This window comes from Homarus americanus, unplaced genomic scaffold, assembly GCF_018991925.1.
Source record: "Homarus americanus isolate GMGI-L3 unplaced genomic scaffold, GMGI_Hamer_2.0 scaffold15139, whole genome shotgun sequence".
Taxonomy (NCBI): domain Eukaryota; kingdom Metazoa; phylum Arthropoda; class Malacostraca; order Decapoda; family Nephropidae; genus Homarus; species Homarus americanus.
Window position 1 is genome coordinate 1 of NW_024747780.1, and position 23,939 is coordinate 23,939.

The window sequence follows — 23,939 nt, forward strand, 5'->3', positions numbered from 1 at the left end:
GAAAGGGGAGGAAAGGTTATGAAGTAAAGGAAAAACTTGTATTTTTAATAAAGATAAACATTATATACAAGATAAAGTTACATCTGATACATTTACCAGACAATTATGTACAAGTTCAAATACTGGATTTTAATGAACATTATATTCATAATCTTATTTACAACACAGAACCTCCATTATAAAATATTCTTCAAGACCTTTACAACAACAACAACAAAAGAAAAGTTTTGTCCATTACACTTGTTGATTTATCTCATGCTAAAATGTTTTCCCATGAGTTTGCTAGCCTAACAGTTATAGAATAAAACCTTAATAGCAGTTGTAACAAATCCACTTTCTTCTCAAAAGAATAATGAACTATCTATTAACATTATGACAATGATGCCTTAGAGAATAATTTCAATATACTTGTCACAGTTGTTTGACATGTCAATTGAGTCAGGTCATTACACAGGTACTACTATATATAACATGTTTTCTTCACCTGCTTAAATGATCATTCTTTAAAGTTGAAATTAAAATATTCAAAAACTAATAATGACTGCTTATTTTGCCCCTATAAATAATTAGTCATCATGTTGATTGCAGCTGCTCTGATTGAAATAATAGTATATACTACATTAAATTACAAATTTGATGTATTATCAAAAGTACATTTATTATTAACAGATTTTTAAATTACCTTACATGAATTAAATTAATTGTATAAAAATTCCTTGATATGCTGCTTAATTTTCTGCTTGACCTCCATATTATTAAACTTCCCCGTAATTGATTTTCCACTGTGGTTGGTAGACTGTCAGCTCACAACACACCGAAAGTCGTATCTCATTGAATATACTGATCAAAATTTTTTCCATCAAACTAACATCAGAGTGACTTCTTGAGCTTGAGATGATACCACCTCTTTCATTGTCTACCCTCTACCCCTACACTCTTTTCAATCTCCACAACACTCGTCACCTCACTAGCCAATTAAGCAGTCAATCTGTCCTCTTTCTCAACACTGTTAGCAAGTATGGGCTCTTGAATATACCAGAACATGTGCCAGTATCAATTAAGTCTGGCAGTTTATTTCACGAGTTCACAATTATTATGTCAAAGAAACTGGGCAGGCATTTTTCTTTAGTTAAAGCTTCTTTCACTGGAGGCTGTTCTCTCTCATGAGGATACCATCCACAACTTCCATTCGAGTATCTAATATCTTGCTGTGTAATGTCCTTTAAAGTGTCTTATAAACGTCTACTAAAATGCTCCTTACTCTTCCAAAGTAGAAGCAATGATGATCCAATCTCTCTTGGTAAGCAAGGGATCTGGTACCAGTTTGGTAGTCCTTGCCAATAGTTCTCCAAGTAAGGAAGCATTATACCATAGGAACTTCATGTAGTATGTCCCACCATCTCATTTGGAGTTTTCACCTTCTCACAATGATCTGAGAACATCAGTTTATTGTAAACACCCAGATCTTTCTCACACTCCCAACATTCTCTACTTTGCAATATTCAACCTTCCTATAATGCTTGACTATCTGTTACATTACCACCACATTCCAAGATCTGTGACCACACAACCAGCAGTTAGGTCAGGGTATAAACCTGAGATGGAATTCCTTCACAAGGCTGTTTCACTGTAGATGATCCATAATGGCATTGCATATAATGCTATCTAGTACTTAAGCTTAAGCTCAATGGCCTGTAATTACTAGTGCAATGGTGATTGCCATTTTCATATACTAATTTCCAGTCCCTGGTGATCTTTGGTTCATCCATTCTTCTGCAGAACACAATTTAAGGAGTTCTGAGAGCCCATTGCACAACCCTCTTAACACCGAGATGTACAATATCAGGGGTCAGTACTTTCATGAACCTCTTACAGTAGGTCACTGCCACAACCCCAGTGTAGCTTCAGATGAATAATTTCTCTTAATCTTTCAGCTGGTTCTTCAGTTTTATTAAAGATATTTAGATTTTTTTCTGTGGTCTGCAACAGTCTCACCTTCAAGACAATACAGTACCGATGAACAAAAAGCCTAGCGTGCCAGAGAGCCTTTCATGGAAATTAGCCAACATGCCCAACACTTACAAGAGAGTTAATCTTCTCTCTTTCTTTTCTTTCTTTAACTCGTCTAGAAGAGAGCCTGATATTGCCAGAAGACGGTAGCGCTGACGGAGGTTACGTGCCCTGACATGGGTGGAGGAGATCTCAACAGTGAAGCTTCCTGGGAACCATCCTCTCTCTTGGTCCCTGATTCTCTCTCCTTGATACCAACCTAGGAATAAAAATGAAAATAAATCATTAATAATGTGTCAAGCTTATTCATGTTAGTCTCAGAGCATTTTGCAAATAAATCACTGTCTAAGAAAAGATTAAATATTGCTGTATATAAACCCCATTAAATAAAATTTAGGTTAGCGGTGATTTATGAAACAAATTCCCAATACATACTGCTATATGCTCTATAAAGTAAAAAGTAAAAATAGCTGCTCTTATTGCTGATGTACAAGTAAACAGTCTTCTAAATATCTAAACTCACCTGTTTCATAGATATTTGACAGTCCATACAACTACAGTATACAGTAATGGGAAACAATTACCAGATGTACAAAAACTTTCCATGAATAGAAATCTTATATGTACTTGATATGTTGCTGTAATTGTACATTTAATTCTACTTAAGAGTCTTAAATTATTATGAAACCAGTTGCAATAATTTGTATTTCAGTCAAATCATGAAAAACTAAATTTAACACTGATATCAACAGAGTACCTACTTGTTATTAATTTATTTTTCATGCAGAATCAAGGAACTGTTTTAAGCATCTGTGATCATGATATTACAGTACATTATATACAAATCAAACATGCATTACTATTCACTTCTCTCCCTGCAGGCATAATTGCAAAGTAGGCATGCAAATACAACCTCTTAAGGTGTTAAAAAATATATATAGCCATATTGGACTAAGTTAAAAAGCCTGTCAAACTTCAGAAATAACTGGACAAAAAAGGATGGTGTGACGATACCTGTTAGCAATAAGAAACAAGCAAGAGAGATAATACGTCTCTAAAACTACAAACTTATCACTTTTTTAGGAATGGTGTAGTAGTGAGGGTGATACTAAGCTGTGTGAAGCATGGATATACCAAAAGGATATTTCTGGTCTTGTTGTGGAAAGGAAGTACCATGGTAGAGCACATATGTTAAAGAAGTAAGAATGACAGGGAATGAAGGAAGATCATGTGTGTGTGTACAGGTTATTTACATTTGATTCCAGCCACCCAGCATTATATCACTTCTTTTTTTTAAAGTAGTAGTAGGAGGGATCATATAATTTCATGTATTGATGCATAGTGTATATGCCTAATACTACAGGATATATTTGTTTGGTTAACACAAAATCCTTGTTCATTCACATCAGTTAATAATGTTATACAAGATATCTACATCATTTCCTCACATTCTAAGTTAATTTCCAACAGTTATCATTAAATGTGCTACTCAAATCCATACAGTACTTCTCTTTTATTATTTCTTTCCACCTTACATAATGTCTCCTAAAAATACACTACAGTAGTACCCCGATTTACGCGGTCAATTGAACCCATGGGGTACCGCGGAAAGTGAAAACTGCGTAAAGTGAACAGCAGAACATATGGGATTAATTCCAATAGAGACTGGCCCGACCCCCAAACTCCACTTTTTCAGACACAATACCTACGTTGTAGTAAAAATAACTTCTTAATTTTATGATAGTATGCACACACAATTAATAATTAAGAGAAATATCAATAATATTAGTTTTTTTAACACTTACATTAGTAGAAAAGATGGCTGGGCACACAGGGATGAGGGGTTGGTTCTGAGGCAGAGGGCAGATTACTGGCCTTCACCTGTATCAATTGTATCACTATCCACCACATAGGCTTGCAGGGCCTCTTTGTCAAACCCCTCAAAGTCCATACAAGTCCATATCCTCACTATCACTATCACTAACTTGGGCCGGCTGTGGTGGGTGGCGGGTGAAGAACTCGGTAATGTTTTGATGACTGGGCGACCTTGTGCGCATCCTGCCCGCGCCACTTCCCGCGTATATGAGTAGATGCACCGCGTAAAGTGAAAGTCCGGTTCTGGCGAGGTACCGCGTAAATGCGGAATCGCGGAAAGTGAAACCGCGTAAAGCGGGGTATTACTGTATTATGTGATTTATAATCTTGATAAAATCACACAGGAAAAGGGACACAATGGAGCACCTTAGCTTTCGTCTTTATTCAAAACGAAAGCTAAGGTGCTCCATTGTTTCCCTTTTCCTGTGTGATTTTATCAAGATTTATCCTGTCCGCATTTCCATTGTGGATCTACATGGAAGATGATTTATAATAAATCAAAATCATCTACTTGCTTAAAAAATGCCACATTCTGTGTTACATATCTGTATCACAAATCTAGTTACCAGCTCTGCAACAGAAAACTTGCTCAATATCTACATTAAATGTCTGTCATAGCACATCTTACAGGTCTCCCTCCTTAGATCATCTTGGAGGAAGGCCGAGGGAGTATTGTGAATGTGGGGTTTGATTTGCTGGGGACAAAGGGTAGAGCCTAAATCTGACCTACAGTATACGAGTAATTTGAATGCCAACAACCTGCAAAATCTTCTCATTGGAATGTAAACCATAAGATATAACTCTATCCAATCTCATATACACAGTAATATGAACATCCTCTTGCAGTTGGCCGATTCAGTTATGTGGGTTCTGTGTGCATCTGAATCTCATTTCAAATAAAAAAAGCTATCATGTTTACTGTACAATACAGTACCTTAAAAAATTATAATAATTCTCTTTATAGATCTATAATTTCAGTGAAGTGAAAAACTTCCTTGGAAACTTTAAAAATACCAGAAGGGAAGAGAGTAAAAGAAGGAACAATCAGCAGCTGCTGATTTTTTCTGTATCAATATTGCATCAAACACATACCATTTCCATTTTCTGAATGAAGAAAATAAAAATGTCGATGACCTATTAATGGCATCATGAGAATCTAAGTAAAAGTTATTCAGTGTCTAATTAATGGTATGTAGTAACAAAACATTGCATCAAGACAGTGAACGAAGGCAGGTACACTAGCGTGTAAATTTTCAAATTACTCTTCCCTCTACCAGTGCCAACACAGTGATTATTGGATAACTAACTCAACCTTGAATCTTCTGCAGCTTCAGAAGGCACTCGTGTCACTGCTACGCCTCCACTGTTCCCGGGTGACAGCTACCTAATGCCGGGTGTATGTAAAAACCTTGAACTAAATGGAAATGAACTCAATCAGTACACTATCCATACAACTGTGATACTGTACATGCAACAATGGGGCATTAGGCTTTTACTTCCTCAGAGTTGAGAAAGCTGCAGTGAAGACATGCAGTAACTGCCAATATACACCACCATTATTTTTGCATTATTAAGCACAGTCAATATATATATTCATGCACTATAATTTAAAAATACAGTAATATAAATTTTCAACATTCCAATTTAGATAATTAATATGCCATGCAAATGTTCAGCAGGTTATAAATAACATGCTAGTTATTAACTATTTTGAATTACTGTACAGTAGAAGTAATCTTAATTTTTATTTTCAACAGTTTATACAAAGAATTGTTAAAATTTTAGGGCGCTTTTCCCAAAATTCTTTCAAATGAATTAGAGAGAGCACTGTACCTTCATTCATGTGTGATGCACAATTAACAATTAAGATTTTAGTCAACAAAAGGTGAAACTCATCAGTTTTGGTAGACTAGTGACTTTGAAATACAGTAATAGTACAGTATTTACTGTCTTTTTCTAGATAATGAAAATACAGTATTGTCTTGTGGATACCCTTTCTAAATTATTTTTTTTTCAATTTATCTTATCACCTCTTACGACCTTACTGGCTGTTCAGCCGATTATCCGTCCTTTGTCATTTTTTTATGAGCTTTATTGTCCAGTGTTAATGCAGGAAATAATTGGAGTACCCAGAGGAAACCTGTGATGTTTGGTTGGGTCACTGGTTAACACCCTTCCCATGTGTGTCTCGGCCTGGACTCGAACCCATGACATAGGTAAGAGACACGTACATTAATGCTGTACCACCAACACCCATTAATACTAAAGTTAGGACTAGACCTTGTGGATAACTGTTGCCACAGAGGCATGAAGCAGATGTATTAATTTAAACATTACTGGACTTAAGTATATTCCTTCATCTCCACATCAGATTACTCCTTATAGATTTATAGCATTCTTCATCTCATTTGCTTTAAAATGTGCAGGAAAAATATCTGTTATTCAATGGATGGAGTTTGGTAGCTAATGTATTTAAACAGCACCAGCACAGGTTAATATGGTGACCTCGTCTTTGTTGTTTAAATCTCAACAATGAAGCCTCCTCAATACCTGCTAAAATGTGTTGACAAACATTGCAAAGAGAAAACACATTTCATTACTATAAAGTTCCTCAGGAGGAAGATCCTAGTTTCACCAATTTCTAAAAACCTCGGATGTAAGCAGTACGTCCTGCCTCATTGAGGGGGGGGGGGGTGTTTTTTCTCCAGAAAGTGCAAGCACATGATGCCATGACAATGAAAAACACACTGATTAGAAAATGGTGCAATATATCTGGACACTGCCCAGGTATACTGGTTAAATCCATTTGAATCTTGGAAGAATACAAACACTTCACAAGAGTCAGCCCATATTATCTTGTAATAAATCACCCATTCTTTTCAAGTGGTATGAATCTTCTTAAAAGCCTGTACAGAAGAGGGATGGGCATGTGCACCAAACATTCTTCCCCCATCACCCTTACTTTGTTGCTGTATATGATGACATGTTGAGTTATCAGCACAAATCCTGTACTGTACTCATATCATGGTACAGCACATGAAACTCACTGAACTATTTGTATCAAGATGCTAAAATATTTTTCAATCTGAGGCTACCCCTAAATTTTTTATGAAGGCTCATTCACGTCAAATTTGTAGTGAATACTGAATGGTAAATACTATATGTTAATCATGCATATATCATGGTTATTATGTCATCCATTGTGGACAAGTCTGGTTACTGTACTCTGAATCATGCATATAACACAAATTATGTTTCCTACCATCAGCCATCTTCTTCAAGACGTTGACAACATCTGACACTTCCAGGGAGAGTTCATCTGGCTGCTTTCCTACATAGGGATGAATTGCCTGTACCTGAAATACAAAGGATGCATTAATTCCTCTCAAAGTATATTATCATCAATATAAAATATTAGTTTCATTAAGTGTTGCGATATAAATAAGACAAAACTCCAAATGAGCAAGACCTTTTACTTCGTTCATTCAAAGCTTTCAGTATTAAAGAATACCAATAGTACACCAGTGGATGAACACAGAACCAAAATTCACCATCTTTCGTTTATTGACTTTCTAGAATCAGGTAACTATGCCTGTCATTCTTCAGAATTTACATGGAATTAGGAGATATAAAAATAAATAAATAAATAAAAAATCAGTAAACTTATCAAAATATCCTTTGCGTTCTAGTATGCTTTTATGAAACTGACTAACTATGACCATGCAGAGCTCCTTCTTTTCATCAACGTACCTGTGGACAGTCCCACTCCTCATAAATGCGCTCATCTGGGTTATCAGAGCTGCGTGGAGTCACTGCCTCAACCCAGCGTGTTCTGTCCGATTCCTTGGGGCACGAAACAATCTAAAACAAAGAATATAAAAACCCTTAATTCAATAAATGTAATATTTACGCAATAATATAGAATATAAGTAGGATAATCCCCACACCGTAAGTACAATTTCAAATTTAAAAACCTATTACAATATTTACAACATCCAGTATCATTTTACATTTTCGCTGGCAGCTTTTGTTGCAGTCTTACAGATAACAGACAGTAAAGATATGTCTTCATATCTAATGCATGTGAGAACCACAAGAAACTTGAGAGTGAGAGAACAAAATGAAGACTTAAATAACCTCAACAAACTTACTGCTTCTGTTTTAAGCTCAGTTTGAGTCAATTTTTACAGTAAATGAAGTTTTATGTGTATATAAATTTGCCTCAACATGGCAAACCATGACTATAATTATAAAAATTAAGTGAATTGCCCTGATACATTATCTGTCATGTAAACGGAATTGATTTACCGAGTATCAGAGACTATTGAGTTTTGGATAAGCCACAAATGATGCTGTAATGACTGCAGTACTTCACCACTTGCCACCATTTATAGTACTTTATACAATGGATGTAAAACAGTCTTCAAAACTTTAAAATTTGAGTTAAATTGACTCTTGATAGATTTACTGTATCTCAAAAACAAACATAAAACTTATTACCAGTGAAAATTTCTTGACACTGATGTAATAATAAATAAGTTCATGGAGAATTTTAGGTTTTGCAATCACCCAAGACATTACTTTAATGTTGAGAGTACAGGGTAAGACACCTGGGGAGAGGTCCATCATCAGTTAAGAGCCTAGTGATGTCAGTGAAGAAACCTGAGAACTGGCTGCTAAAACTAAATAACTGAGGAAACAAAATCAGTAATACTGTAGTTGTAAGTTTAACATACCATCTCAACCGTCTTGTTCTCGTGGTTTTGTAACATGGTCATGATCAGGAGGTTCTTGTGGCCATCTAGAATACGACCAGGGAACTTGTCAGTCGTATCCAGTTCTAGGACTTGTACCATGTTCCTTGAGCAGTAGTCCAGCACCATGTACTGATCCTCACTGGAGAATTAAAATGCATCCTAAGACAATTTACCCAAATGAACTAACAACATACCCAATACTCTCACCATGGGGCACTAAAAAAAATACAAAATACAAATTTAAACTCTTTACAAAGAACATCAATTTGTTTTAAAAGAAAGAAAAAGTATTAAGATGCAGAATAAAAATACAAACCTTTTTTTCTTAGTAACGACAAGAAGGTCGGTGAAGAGGAAGAAGTAAAGGGTACATTTTGATATTCTCTTGCCAAAGGTGAGTTTAACATCATTTTCTCTGCATGTCAGCCTTGTTAGCTCACCCTTCTTGACGAGCCAACGGGAAGCAGAGATAAGTGGAATTGCCTTTACCTCCCGAAAATCCAGCTGACGAGAAAGAATGAGCATCTCCTCCATGCGCTCCATTTTGCGGGCTCCTTCATTACATTCAGCTACGATCTGTTTGGCAACCAAAAATGCTTTTGCAACTTTGTAAAATATAAAATTCTTAGAAATTGTATCACCCTGAGTTATACTATACCTATACTATATAATCAATCATATTAACTACCACTTAGTGTAAGTGGGTCCCATAGGCATGACTGCCTCCGTACCAATAATTAATTATTAAATGTCTGACGTATCAATGGAGTTTAAAATATGAATTATGAACAGTTTTGAAATCCCTATTACATGAGCACATATATAGCATGTGTGTGTGTGTGTGTGTGTGTGTGTAGGAACAGGTGTGCACTTGCAATAGTGATATGTACCCAAATGACAGTGTGGGGGCATGTGCTCTTGGTAGCAAGTTAGTAGCTGTTTGTGGGGATTTAAGTGTGGATGCATGTACCAACTGGCATGTGCATAAGAGTGCACATGCCTAGATAACAATAGTGTGTAATCCTATACCTCTAGCAACATGTCTGTTTGGTTATAGCCATATGGCAGGATGTGTGAGAAAGCTTGAACATGTTTAAGAAGGTGTGTTTGCTTATCTTGTTCTGTGCTTGCATCTTTGTGTGATTGCATTTCCTTATATATTTGTGTAACAGTACAAAAGGTTTATCCATGTATATATACCAGATAAAATTCTGTCTTTTGTATTCATGTGGTTGCATTTGTAACTTGAATTTATCTAACCACTCTGACTTAGTTCCATTCTAATCTTATTACCTTAGTAAGAGTGGCAAGAGCCACCTTGTATTCATTCCACATAGATGTCCCATACTCAAGCCGGTGAAATATGGCATCCACAAGCAGAGGGAGTCTCGTTATTCTCTGCATGGGGAGCATAAGGAAGGAGTGCATGGCGAGGGACTGGCAGACTGGGGAAGACTCCAGACGGTTGAGCACCTCCAAGAAACGTGGATTGTTTTCTCTGTAAATCAAACGTTACTTATGAGGTGTGGTTACTTTAAATTTACACATCAATCTGACTTTTAAAAATACTGCTTGGATATAGATACATGAGTATAAGGACCATTAAAATTTACACATCAATCTGATTTGAAGATCTGCTGTCATTCAAAATTTACCTATCAACCTAACTTGTGATAATTATTAGAAACTAAACCCATGTGCAGCATACCAACTCTGTTGTTCACTACAGTAAAAGTAGGCAGCTGGTTCATTCATAATCTACTTGCTTGTAAACTTTACCCACTGAAAATCATTACACATCCAAAGGCTACAAACAAGATCAGCTAAACTAAAACTAATTGTTAAAGAATTCTACTTTGAATTGCATCATAAATGACTTAATAGCTGGAATTACCTTGTATTAAAAGAGTGAGGGCTGCTTTTGCCATCACACACAAGCACAGTAAGTAAATATGATTAAGAAATAAGACAAGGAAGAAGTGGAATTTAGGAGAAGCAATAGGAGAAGAAAATACAGGTCCAGTATTTGAAGGATAAGAATAGTATAAAACATAATGAGTCGCCAATGGAGAAGGGGATAATACTATCTTTCTCACACACTTGAGGCCAACCAACCCACTGCTTCATGGTATTACAAAGTTTATACATACAACTAGTCATTCAATATTCTTGTATTTCAATATTTAAAGGTAACACGATTCCTTTCACAAAGCAGAGGCTAATATATCAATGATAAAGCAAAAACTGTGTCGTAAAGTAATATCTTTAAGTCACATTAAAACCCAAGAACTTACTTGAGCTCCTTTAGTGTTCTATCCTGGTAGATCTGGTTGGAGCAATACTTGACATAGACCTGGAAGTGGTTATTTGCGTGCTTACAGATAATATCCGCAATTGTAGAGATCTGTACAGACACCTGCCAGCGCTTCTCTAGGTCTGCCAGGAACAACTCGGAACATCTCTTCACTGGAAAAGAAATATCACTTGGTGTAAATAAATTATCATCACAACTAAACTGTATTACAGGGAACCACATTAGTTAAAAATTAATAATAATGCAATGAATCATCAACAGTAAACGGTCATTTTTCATGTTTGTGTGGGCTAGCCATGATTACCAAGCTGAATGATCTATTGCAGTCTCTCTTGTCAGGTTATTGTCTCTCTGAGATCATTTCTTACAAACTATACCCACAGCATTCTTGGCTTACCCCTACCTCTCCTCCCATCCACATTCTAACTCGTGCATTTCTTAACCTAATGCATCTCCCTCACTTTCTCCACATGCCCGACCATCTCAACCTACCTCTGTACGGAACCTCACCAATGCTCTCAATATCAAACCACCCTCTTAGTTCTGAACAGGAATTCTTTTCTCTGAACATCACTTACACATAAAGCTTACTCATGTCAACCCAGAAAGTGTAGTACAGACCAGAGAGGGAGAGAGAGATAGTGCTGGTGTACCAGTTACTATAAGGCATATTTGAACCATTTTTTACAGGTGGATGCCCTTCCTATCACCAACCCACTTTTACAAAGTGGGAAGTAGGCATTACCTTGTATATATAGACTTCCAAGTGCCCTCTTAGCTGGCAAGGCAGGGTTGGAACTCCTTAAGGTAATCAATTATTACTAGCCTGAATGTCTACGGTTAATAATCTGTGAAATGATATGGAAAGAAAACTAAATACTGAAGCCTTACCTGGCAAAATGTCAGAGAAGAGAATGTGTCTTTCTCTTCTACTAAGCACTGCATCTTCCCCTTCATCAATGGTAAATTCAGGACACTGTACAAAATGAGTCACCAGGACATTAAGAGACTTGAGGTATGATGCCTCAGATGTTATCATTTCAAACATTGCTTCCTGGATTTTCCTTTCTTGGCTGCTGATTTGACCTGCAATACATTAACAAAATTTTTAGTAATGGCACATAGCATTCAAAATATTTCAGTAGTACTATAACTGTAAGACAATCTAATGTTATAAACTGTACCAAGATGAAGAGACTAATATAGTACAGTAATTTAAAGGTAATAATTATTTAAGATGTCTCACTGCCCTATTATTATAAGAAATAAAAATTATAATTTCAATTAACTATCACTCTTATCTACATCTTCCCAATGGTAGGAAAGGAAGTCTTGGGTAGAATCTCTCCCAAATATTTCTGCCACCCTCAGTGTTAATGAGTTATATAAATTATTTACTATTCTGAGCTAGTTTGATCATCATATAAGTGAAGCAACTGTTACTTTGTTTATATAATGTTAAACTAGAGTGCGTGGCCAGTACGAGGGCAGCAAGTATACAGGTAGGGAACGTAGAAACAGGAAAAATCAAGTACTGTATAGGTGTATGCACAAGTAATGAACACAAGCAGGATGAGCGAGAGAAGAGGGAAAATAAACAGTCACTGAAAGGTTGCAGAGAAGTAGCAGACAGTAATGCTTCAGCAACGAGAATGTGACACACAAATGAAAAACTAACAATACAATAGCACTTGCATGAAACCAAAAACTCAACAATAATATTAATGAAAGTCTTAAGAAATGAAACTGGCTCACACAACAAAACCAACACATTAGATACATACTTAGTAAACCACTTTCAATGACTTCAGGTAATTCACACCACAATGTCCGTCGGCCATCGGCTGGGGTGACGAGCTCCATGGCAGAAGGACGTGATTGTAACTTCACTGCTTGTGGGTTGTGGTGTCCATCGTTGATAACCTGGCAACATAAAACTTAACATACAATACATGCTTTATATAATGTACAGTACTTATAAATTTTCTTAACCTGTTACTGTCAATAATGTTTACTTTAATAGATGATACAAATTGCATCTTATTAACTTTACAATAACATTTGACCATCTATAAAGAAATCAATGTACAGTCATTTACTAAAAAATGTATTTCATAATCTCAATTACAACATTCACAACATCCCCATTCCTCTCCTAAGTTAAACAATATATACCTACTTGCTTGCACTCAATGAGAGGAATCTACATCAGAAATATAAATAAGTAAATACAGTACAGAATCTGCAAGGCACATAAGCAGATGCAAATAATATATCCTCTTTAACAGGAAGAAGTAAACAGTTTCAACCAACATTACCTCATAATCATCTTCTGAAGAACAGTCACCCTGGTTCTGGGCAGCTCGCTCTAACACTGTAGCTGTGTAGAACTGGTACAGTGGCTCGTCTGCAAAGTGTGAGCTAACATACAGTGGCTCATCCTGTATTAAAGCATTACAGCTGAAGTCCAGATAACTATTATTATCCCCATCCATGAGACTAGATGGCATGTGAAGAAAAGTGGGCTGGGATCTGTTTGAGGTTGATGACTTGGAGTTTGCTGCATACGTTGATGGGGTACGTCTTGCTGGTAATGGAGGTGGTGCTGATGCAATATCCCCAGGGCGAATGTAGCCTTCACTTGAGCCGTGTGATGCAACAGACATACGAGCCTGAGGAACATTAAGCTTTACAGAATGAGTTATGTCTATGCCTAGCAGTTTTTCATCTCCACTGGAATCCCCACCAGGATAGGCATTGGCCCCCAAAGTACTCATGTCAATGGTGGCATATTTGATACAATTGGGCCGTAGTCCAAAACGCACACTGTCTTCTGGGTGAACCAAAACAGGAACAGGGGAGGTGTCACTGCTTGAACCCTCAGAAGTACGAAGCACTCGACGACCAGGAGGGGCAACAGGTCCAGAAGACAACAATTGGTTGAGTCTAGATGCAACATCAACTTTGCTGAGTTCTTCTCCTTCACTTCTCCCAGAAAATGCTTCACTGCTCTTTTCTGCAATATAAAAATTATTCATTAAACACAATACCTAGGAGACATTAGAAACAAACACACACTGTACACTACTTCTTAATTTAATTTCTACAGTTAGTAAAAATCAGTTTCTATTTTGACAATAGGGAAGAGTTTGAAATTAAACCTTTTGGTGGCGGAGCAGGTGGTGCGGTACGTGGTCTTACTGGACCATAACTTGGACAGCCTATGGAGCTCTTTCTGTTATAAGTGACAGAGGTAGGACGTTTTACTGGCACGGCATTCTCAGAAGAGCCTACAGTGGTTACCGAGGCTATGGATGATGTGTTGGACTTTTGGTACTCGTGGGTGCTGGTAGTTGACAAGACACTCTCAGAGTCAGAGCGAACAGTTCGCTGGGAAGCATCTGACATCTCCCCAGCATCCTGACCACTGGTTTCAATAGTTAAGGTAAGATAAAATGTGGCACTATCTTTCTTTGAAGGAGGTCCCCCACCACTAACAACAGTGGTAACAGAGCCTGATGAGGATTTCCGTCTAAAATGACTCTTAAAGGACCATTTCCTTTTATTTTCTGCACTAGTGGGACTGGCTTCACCTGCAAGATCTGCAAAAATAGTAATATTCAGTATGCACCACACCACGTGACCTTTACCAGGGTAAATTTGAAGAAAAATGTTCAGAAAAAGACAAATCAATGGAAAATTTAGAAAACTGACAAAAATTAATCAAGAACTTGACGAAAGTTTTAAAATTTACAGTACAATATGTGTAAACCATTTTATCCAAGTCAATGTAAAACAAAAAGAAGTACAGTATTCATGCTCACCAGGTACTGTGTTCTCTATAATCTTAAAATTATCATTACTGGTTTACTTATATCTACTGGTACTCTTCCAGTCTCTGTAAAAGTACATTAATTTCATAAAAATCATCATGCCCAATACCAACAGGGTCACACAGAATAACATCCTTCTCACATCTAATCCAAGTCAGAAATTTAACCCAGGACACAATGGTGAGAGGCAAGCACATTACTGCTGTACTAACAACATCTTTCACACTAAAAAGTTCTTTTCATCAACAACACAAACTTACTTTCTGTACTCTTCATGTCTGAAACACTGAAGGTACTTTTCTTCTTTATTCGACTCAAGCCTGTTCTGACTTCATTTTTTGTCAATGACCAGTTCCGCCGCAGTCTCCGCATTCCTAAGTTTGCCGCTTCTGCAATCTTGGTGATCCCATGTTGCTGCTGCTGTTGTTGCTGCTGTTGTAGGGGACTCTCTGGTTGCTGTTTGTCAGAGGCAGACACTTCAGAGCTCATGGATTCTGCAGGATCCCTTGATATTTGTGAACTGTCATCTGGAAACTGAAATGAAATGTGCTGTATTGAACCGAGGTATACTGTACTGCACTAATAAATAAAGAAATGCATCTATTATGACCAAATAAGTGTAATAACTGAAATGATATAAAAATAAAATAACTAATACTGTACTGTATAGCAAAGAGGTTAAATGACATCCCTTATGTTTCCTCACAAGCATTATTGACTTACTTGAAATATTGTACTGATTAATTGCAATAAGATGAAGAGTTATCAAAATTTACTTATATACAGTCCTTGGTTTGCATTTAGGAAACAAACAGTAAAATAATTATCAGTGATTTTTGTTGACAATTTTAATACTGTATATGATCTTAAACTTTAGGATGACTGAAAGCACAAGTTATATATACTGTACTATATGCACTCATGTCTATAAATGTGTACTGTAATTACTGCATAGACATATGCACTTGGGAGAGTAAAAACATAGATAAAACACAATGCAATTACAAATATAAATACTTAGGTCACTAGTATCTTACCTGGGGCCTCAGTCGACAATACGCATCATCCGAGTCATCAGAATCAAAGGAGTCGTCAAACTCGTTATCCTCGGTGCGGTGGAAACATTCGTCCTCCGCCGGGCTGATAACTTCATATATGGCCTCGTAGTGACCCGTCGCTGGGTCCTCCTCTTCCGAGTCTCCTCCTGAGTACGCCAAGTAAAACCATATTAAAGTCTCAAGAAAGGACGGAATCTTATCTAAAACTAAGACACATTGTTTAGTGACAGTAAATATATTCATTCCATGCAGTTGTGTGTTTTATCTGTTAGGGTGTTAGTTATTTCCCACGCCTTCACTGTCAAACTGTAGAGCTTAAGTCAGGTCAAATATAGTGTAATAATTGCATTATAATATAGTCTTCTCTACTCATACTGTATTGAATTTCGTATTTTATCTCTATATACAATGAGAAATTTGTATTTCAGTGCATACAGTACCAAAAATACTGTAATATTTTTCTGATGTTACAATTCATGTGGCTGTCTTGCAGTGGACAATATGGTACGTATAATATGTATAATATATAGTCATCATAGAATAGGAAATGTTGGAAATGTACAGTATACAGTAATGTCTATTTCCTTATTTAAAAAAAGTAGAACTGATAGGAAACATAATCACCTAACCATCAGCACCAGTTTTATGATCAACACGATGAGCAAAACTGACCTGTACTGCACTCTATGCCTGAACCTTTGCTGTACTAGTGACTGTATGGATATTTCCAATGAAACTTTTTAATCTAAGCGGGTATTCATAATAGTATAATGTAGCAAGTACCAGCAGATTATTTTTGTACTTATCAATTGTGGAGTCGATTAGCATTGCATAAGAGATGAGGTTCTAAGCTTCGTCAAATAACCTTATACAAAACACTTCACATAAAAAAATCATACTTGCTATCTCGGATTAGTTTTAAAACACTCCCGGATTTTCCAGACATCTCATGGTCATTAATATGGTTTTAGATTCACCCAGAGCTGCATGTACAAACGTTGATACAGTAAATTACACTTCCAATAAGTTTAATTTTATTTGGGTTATGACAATACAAGAAAATGCCAAATTAAAGTCTAATTTTTAATATAATAAATAAATCCACAGCAAGTAAACTCCTTAGACTTGTGAGGGAGTGTCAGTGGTCCAGGTATGTGAGGGTGCCTAATGGGTAGCAATTACTGTATAACGTAACTCCCAATGACGTGAGCTGTGTAGGCCAATTTTCCCTTTACTCTGCCTTACTCCTGAACCTCCTCTCTCTCTACAGTGTGTAACCTAACCCAACCACAAAAGAAATTCTCCCATGTTTGTTTCCATCACTCAAAATATTACAAAGGGGAAGAGAATATGAAGATGTTAAGACTAAATTTTGTATTCGAAAATAATAAATTGTGCTCAAGGCTTGATGAAATGGGTGTAATTATAACTTATTAGTTCCTAGTTAGTTTCACCACTACTGTTTACAATATGTACAATAAAGGTCACCTCTAATAATTATCCACCAGTTATACCTTATCTACAATTAACAAGAGGGTGATGGCCAAGTTTGGTAGGTGTGTGTGTGTGTTTAGTTTTATATTATTAGCATTGTAAGTAGTTGTTTATTATTATTATTATTATTATTGTGAGATTTTCAAGTTTGGACCCTTGAACAGTATCTAAATCCTTATAAATACTATTGGCAGTCAAATTTTACAGTAAGGTGTCCATGTCTTAACTCACACCAAAATTTAATAAATTCAAGTTAGTGCGTTGTGAACTACTAAACTTTCAGAAGGTAGTTATAACAGAGGTCAGGGGAGGTTTTGAATGTCTAGCACGCGGTGTACTTGAGGATGGCACCATCACCACCACCGCCACCTTCACTTATTAATGGCCTATTGACCAAGGCCACTGTGGCGGACTACTTTCATAATAGTAAACTGCATCTGATAGTAACAGAGTGGCACTGTCAGCTCTATATATGTCACTAAAAAAATTCACTAGACCCAAGTTTGTCATGTCAAGTTATGTTGTTATAAATACAGTTTTGAACCAACACTCTACAGACAGTACATGAAAAATGGTTACTGATTTAAGAACACGAGCATGAACAGTGTAACCTTTATATAACTGGTCACTTAGTCGGAATTCCACGTCGATTATCGTAATAATGGACTTGGACACTAATTATAAAAAATTAAAATAAAACAAGGGTTAATACATTACATACATTACAAATATACAAAATACAGCAGCTACATCCATGGGATATTTGGATAATTGTAGGTAATAAGAGAAAATACAGTCGGTACATGCAACTACAGTACTTCATACCTGTCATGCAAACAAAGCAGACGCCACTTACTATCACCGCCCCCCCCAGTGGTGCCGCTGGGTTAACATGATGGTTAAGATAAACTCCATGATATAACTCACCTTCCATCAGAGGAGAAGAGTGTGCAGGACCTCTAAATAAGAGGGTGACTCACCTGACCGTCAGGCCCACAACAGGTACACTTAGGTCATGCGTAGGTAATGTCACAGACAGCAGGAAGACCGCTCCTACAGTCATCACCAAGTCGACACTACTCATTAACGAGTCTATCAAGTAGTACAAAAGCGTGATGACGTCACAGTTTCGTCACAAAACGTCACTTTACGTCATACAACGTCAACAACACATTGCTATCATGCTGGTGGGAACCTTGGGGGGCCCCCTAGCCGTTGTCAAGTCAGGCTGGCAGGAGCAGCAGCGGCAGTAACACTTCCGCCTGCTTCTGCTCCTGCTACTGACTTCCACTAGTACAGACTTTGTAATGTTACAGTCAAGTTGGCCCTCCGCGGCAGGTTAGACTACACAGCAGAAGATATAAACATTCTAACAAGTAGTCATAGTTGCCTAGTGCGTCTACCATGACCAGGTGAGGTGAAGGACGTCAACAATATACATTAATACTCTACTAATGATGTATTACAAGTGGTCTAGTTAGGTGTCCTATTCCATACGAAGGTCTGTAAGAAAAACTCGCCCTTACAAACCTTCCACATAAAGACTGATCTCCTGGGACTCATTGTCATCGCCGTCGTAGAAAATACTCCTGATTTTGGCACTCTCGTAGTAGAGGCTGCTGGAGGTGCTGGCGGCGGAGAGGAGGGAGGCGTTGTAGTAGCCAGGGGCGTAAGCGGTGTCGTACTCGTTGGGTTCTGACTGTCCCAACACGATGGTAGACGATGATGTCACGTACACTGCAGGGTGATCAATGACGTCATAATGTACAGGGTGATCAATGGCGTCATAATGTACAGGGTGATCAATGACGTCATAATGTACAGGGTAATCAATGACGTCATAATGTAGAGGGTGATCAATGTCGTCATATTTCCAGGTTAGGATCACCTAGCCAGGACACACTTTAATATGACTAACTCGTTAAGTCACTTTAAGGTTACGTCTACCTACTGTGACCACGATATAAAATGCTACTTCGAAAATATGACGAAAACAAATACAAGTAAAATGATTTAGACAGACCAAGTGTAGGTAGTTTAGAGAGAGAGAGAGAGAGAGAGAGATCCACAATGGCGATACTGAAGGGTAATGACCAAGAGCTCTTCCCTCCCTCCCTCCCCCTAGAACACACACACACACCTACACACACTTCCTGCCGCCACACACACACACACTCTTGTTCTTGGCGGAAACATCACCTCCACCAACATAATATAACAGTATATATATATATTACTACGCCACTCTCCTGTCCTCCTATGACAGTTATCTCACCCCAGGATGAACAAGGCCATCACCACTACCCCCAGGACGACTACACACTACTGATAAACAATGTGACTTTAAGAACAAGTACCAAACCTTTAGTCTTTCAGTCTAGTATATGAAAAAAAAGGGCAGATTATGACCTCAAAATCGTAACCACATCGCCTGAGTGTCCAATCAAAATGCTGAGGCTCTGACGAAGTGGGTATGCCTGCCGCTGATTGGACCAACACAGTGACGAACAATAAATTATTCTCACAGTGCAATTGAGACGACTGCTACTTGACTGACACCTCCTCTATATCACACGCAGGATATAATAATGTAATGGTAAACAGGAATATTATTTTTACTACGTATTAATTAGTATGAATCCCACTAATGAAGAGAAATACGAATTTACGTTTTATAATTGGGGTTTATTTTCACCGAGTTCTGACGTCATTAATTATCCCAGATAGATGGTGATTACAAACGTCTAAACAGGTACCAGGGTTGTGAGAGAGGGAGGGAGGGGTGGGAGGGGGGAGGGGGGGCGTGGGCATGGGCAGCAGGAAGAAGATGAGAGAGAGAGAGAGGGACGTTGTCTTTCTGAAGGTGACCTGGAGGAGGAAGGGGTCTTGTGGCGCGGTGTTGTCCCGCCTCGGTAACTCCTGGACCTGGATACATCCCTCACCAACTAATACAAACGTTCACACACACACACACAAACACACTTTCTCACACGCACAAACACACTTTCACATACACACAGACGCAATAAATGGTTCGTGTGAGCCAAGGCACAAGACTGACGTAACGTTGTTCCCCCCTCAGGCTACCCTCTTCCTTCAGGCTACCGTCCTCCTTCAGGCTACCACCCTCAGCTACTCCACTACCTCACACCCGGCCCTTTCAAAATCATTCTTCCTCCCACGGCCTTCCAAGACAGTTCCAAAACCATATGTGTGTATGTATGTATGTGTGTGTGTGTGTGTGTGTGTGTGTGTGTGTGTGTTAATACCTAACGACCCAACTCTTCTCACACAGATATAAACACAATGCATCACCTGAAGATAAGATACCCCAGCTTATTTTACCTGATTAAACACCCCTAACGTTACCTGGCGGTGGGTATAGATTAGGTTAGCATTAAGGTGTATATAATCACCAGGTAAAATAAACTAGGGTGTTATAATCTTCCTGGGATCCTAATTACACCTACTGGAGGGGATGAGATGTGTGCTGTGTCCCTTTAAGCTGTGTCTAACTCAACTAATATGACAAGACCTCAGACTCATCACCCGACTTTGTGTCTCATCCTTCCGCAGGACAGTCAAGACACCTCAAGGGAACACAACAGAACTCCTCAAGGACGCAATACCTGTATGAATACCTACTTCCTCGCCTTCTTCAGATCATAAGTACCCACAATCTTCAAACTCTCATCAACCTGGAGTAGTGAAATAACTGCTGACACACACAGGTTAGAAACGACACCACAAAGGCTTATCAGAAATGAACCAGTGGTATACCTGGGAGAGGGAAGGTGTGGGATACCTAGCAACACATCACTAGTGCCCAGGTACACAAGGGACTCCATACACCAGGTAGTAGGTGGGGTAGGGTAGGGTGTTGCAACGGGCCAGTAAGGACGGGCGGTCTTGCCACATCCTGACGCTGAGGCCGCCTCTACTACCTGACCCAATGTTCTCACCATCATTATCACCACTTCTGTACCTCTACTGTGTTCCTACCATCACCATCACACTGTATTCCTGTTCCTACCATCACCATACCGTACTCCTGTGCCACCACCATCACCTCTGTGTTCCTACCATCATCACTGTATTCCTGTTCCCACCATCACCATACCGTACTCCTATACCCACCATCACCTGTACCTCTGTGTTCCTACCACCATCACCACCACCACACCGTACTCCCTGTGTTCCCACGACTACTATCACTGTACACCTGCAGCACTATAAACAATACACTAATAACACCATACTGGGCCACTATTCTTTAACACCAAATCTATTCTTCCTAACATTCCCATTATCACCATTAACTGTGTGTGTGTGTGTGTGTGTGTGTGTGTATGTGTGTGTGTGTGTGTGTGTGTGTGTGTGTGTACCTTACGACCCAACTCTTCTCACACAGATATAAACACAATGCATCACCTGAAGATAAGATACCCCAGCTTATTTTACCTGATTAAACACCCCTAACGTTACCTGGCGGTGGGTATAGATTAGGTTAGCATTAAGGTGTATATAATCACCAGGTAAAATAAACTAGGGTGTTATAATCTTCCTGGGATCCTAATTACACCTACTGGAGGGGATGAGATGTGTGCTGTGTCCCTTTAAGCTGTGTCTAACTCAACTAATATGACAAGACCTCAGACTCATCACCCGACTTTGTGTCTCATCCTTCCGCAGGACAGTCAAGACACCTCAAGGGAACACAACAGAACTCCTCAAGGACGCAATACCTGTATGAATACCTACTTCCTCGCCTTCTTCAGATCATAAGTACCCACAATCTTCAAACTCTCATCAACCTGGAGTAGTGAAATAACTGCTGACACACACAGGTTAGAAACGACACCACAAAGGCTTATCAGAAATGAACCAGTGGTATACCTGGGAGAGGGAAGGTGTGGGATACCTAGCAACACATCACTAGTGCCCAGGTACACAAGGGACTCCATACACCAGGTAGTAGGTGGGGTAGGGTAGGGTGTTGCAACGGGCCAGTAAGGACGGGCGGTCTTGCCACATCCTGACGCTGAGGCCGCCTCTACTACCTGACCCAATGTTCTCACCATCATTATCACCACTTCTGTACTTCTACTGTGTTCCTACCATCACCATCACACTGTATTCCTGTTCCTACCATCACCATACCGTACTCCTGTGCCTACCACCATCACCTCTGTGCCTCTGTGTTCCTACCATCATCACACTGTATTCCTGTTCCCACCATCACCATACCGTACTCCTATACCCACCATCACCATTGTACCTCTGTGTTCCTACCACCATCACCACCACCACACCGTACTCCTGTGTTCCCACGACTACTATCACTGTACACCTGCAGCACTATAAACTATACACTAATAACACCATACTGGGCCAATTTCACTATTCTTCTAACACCAAATCTGATTTCCTATTACGAGCACAACAATGAACAAAAGACGTTATGTTCCGTACGAAATTGGATCTAATTCCCCATTATCACCATTAACTGTGTGTGTGTGTGTGTGTGTGTGTGTGTAGGTTGATAAGCGAGAGTGTAGACATTTCTTGAGAGGAACCCACCACCGTGACCTGTGACCTCTGTATAAGACTGGTCATTGCCCTCCGCTATACGTGACCTCCTTGGCGAGTGAGTGTTTAATACGTGTTGCAACAGCTGAGAGGGCGAGGCAGGTGGTAAGGGGGGGAGCCAGGCTGTGTGTCCCATCAAAGGTAAAGGAGCGTGAAGATGACTTGTACGGGAGGAACAGCTGTCGAGTGTCCAATAACTCAAAACTTTACTAGTATATATTCTCTTTAGCATGTTTGTGTCTTGGTGATTCAAAATAAACCACATAACTTATATAAAAATATTATTCCTATTCATTTCAATACTCCAGTGCCAAGTAGTATTAACTAGACACAACTATATACGAGAAATGTTGCCTTGACTATTGAAATGTGACGCTAGGCTGCTTCCTCTCCTCCCCCCCACACTGAACACTAATAAAACTAATATGTTTACACCAAGAGACAGTGGTTCATTGCACCTGTTTCGTCCACCACACAACAACAACTCCACCAGCAAAGTCACAACCGGCAGAGTTTTCTTGTGATTAGCTTACCAGGGAGATGTGCAGATGATAGCGAGTCATGTTTTTGAGTCTGGCTCGTTAAAATGACACACACTACGGCTTGAAATTTATTTAATGTTACAAACTAAAGTCTAAGATGCATAAAAAGACATCAAACACTGGATAAAACAATGGAGTAAACACGTACAGTATATCTGAGAATATGACTCATGTACAGTATAAAATAACTACTGTAACTTCGAACACCCGAATTTCGTAATAATTTATATGGTGATATTTCTAGTCACTCTTCATACACGCGGGTCTCAGGACAAAAACATATTTAAGACACTCCCTATTGTTAATATTTAAACCATTATATATTAAAACGTCAAGATATTCACTGAAAAAAAAACCCCGTTGTGGGCACAGTATATGTTCTGTTATGGCGAACGTATTTTTACCTTACTGTTTCCCGCTACACCACACCCCAACTCACCCTCCATCCCCCCCACACATACAATGAA

At 38.6% G+C, this 23,939-nt stretch overlaps 1 protein-coding gene across 2 annotated transcripts in view; it reads right to left on the bottom strand.

Moving 5' to 3' along the window:
* Positions 1 to 31: 31 nt before the first annotated feature.
* Positions 32 to 23,939, bottom strand: part of LOC121879853 — a 93,605-nt gene continuing 69,697 nt past the window's right edge. The window contains exons 5-17 of one of the 2 annotated variants that reach the window (XM_042386639.1): positions 15,827 to 15,993; positions 15,050 to 15,323; positions 14,118 to 14,558; positions 13,275 to 13,972; positions 12,741 to 12,879; positions 11,848 to 12,042; positions 10,937 to 11,108; positions 9,936 to 10,140; positions 8,959 to 9,218; positions 8,622 to 8,781; positions 7,636 to 7,746; positions 7,148 to 7,241; positions 32 to 2,269 (exon numbers count right to left, since the gene is read on the bottom strand). In XM_042386639.1, the coding sequence (XP_042242573.1) occupies positions 2,079 to 2,269; positions 7,148 to 7,241; positions 7,636 to 7,746; positions 8,622 to 8,781; positions 8,959 to 9,218; positions 9,936 to 10,140; positions 10,937 to 11,108; positions 11,848 to 12,042; positions 12,741 to 12,879; positions 13,275 to 13,972; positions 14,118 to 14,558; positions 15,050 to 15,323; positions 15,827 to 15,993 (3,107 nt within the window). In that variant the 3' untranslated portion in view covers positions 32 to 2,078. Of the gene's footprint in view, positions 2,270 to 4,917; positions 5,300 to 7,147; positions 7,242 to 7,635; positions 7,747 to 8,621; positions 8,782 to 8,958; positions 9,219 to 9,935; positions 10,141 to 10,936; positions 11,109 to 11,847; positions 12,043 to 12,740; positions 12,880 to 13,274; positions 13,973 to 14,117; positions 14,559 to 15,049; positions 15,324 to 15,826; positions 15,994 to 23,939 lie in introns of those variants that run through there. The other variant, XM_042386640.1, reaches the window with a different exon arrangement.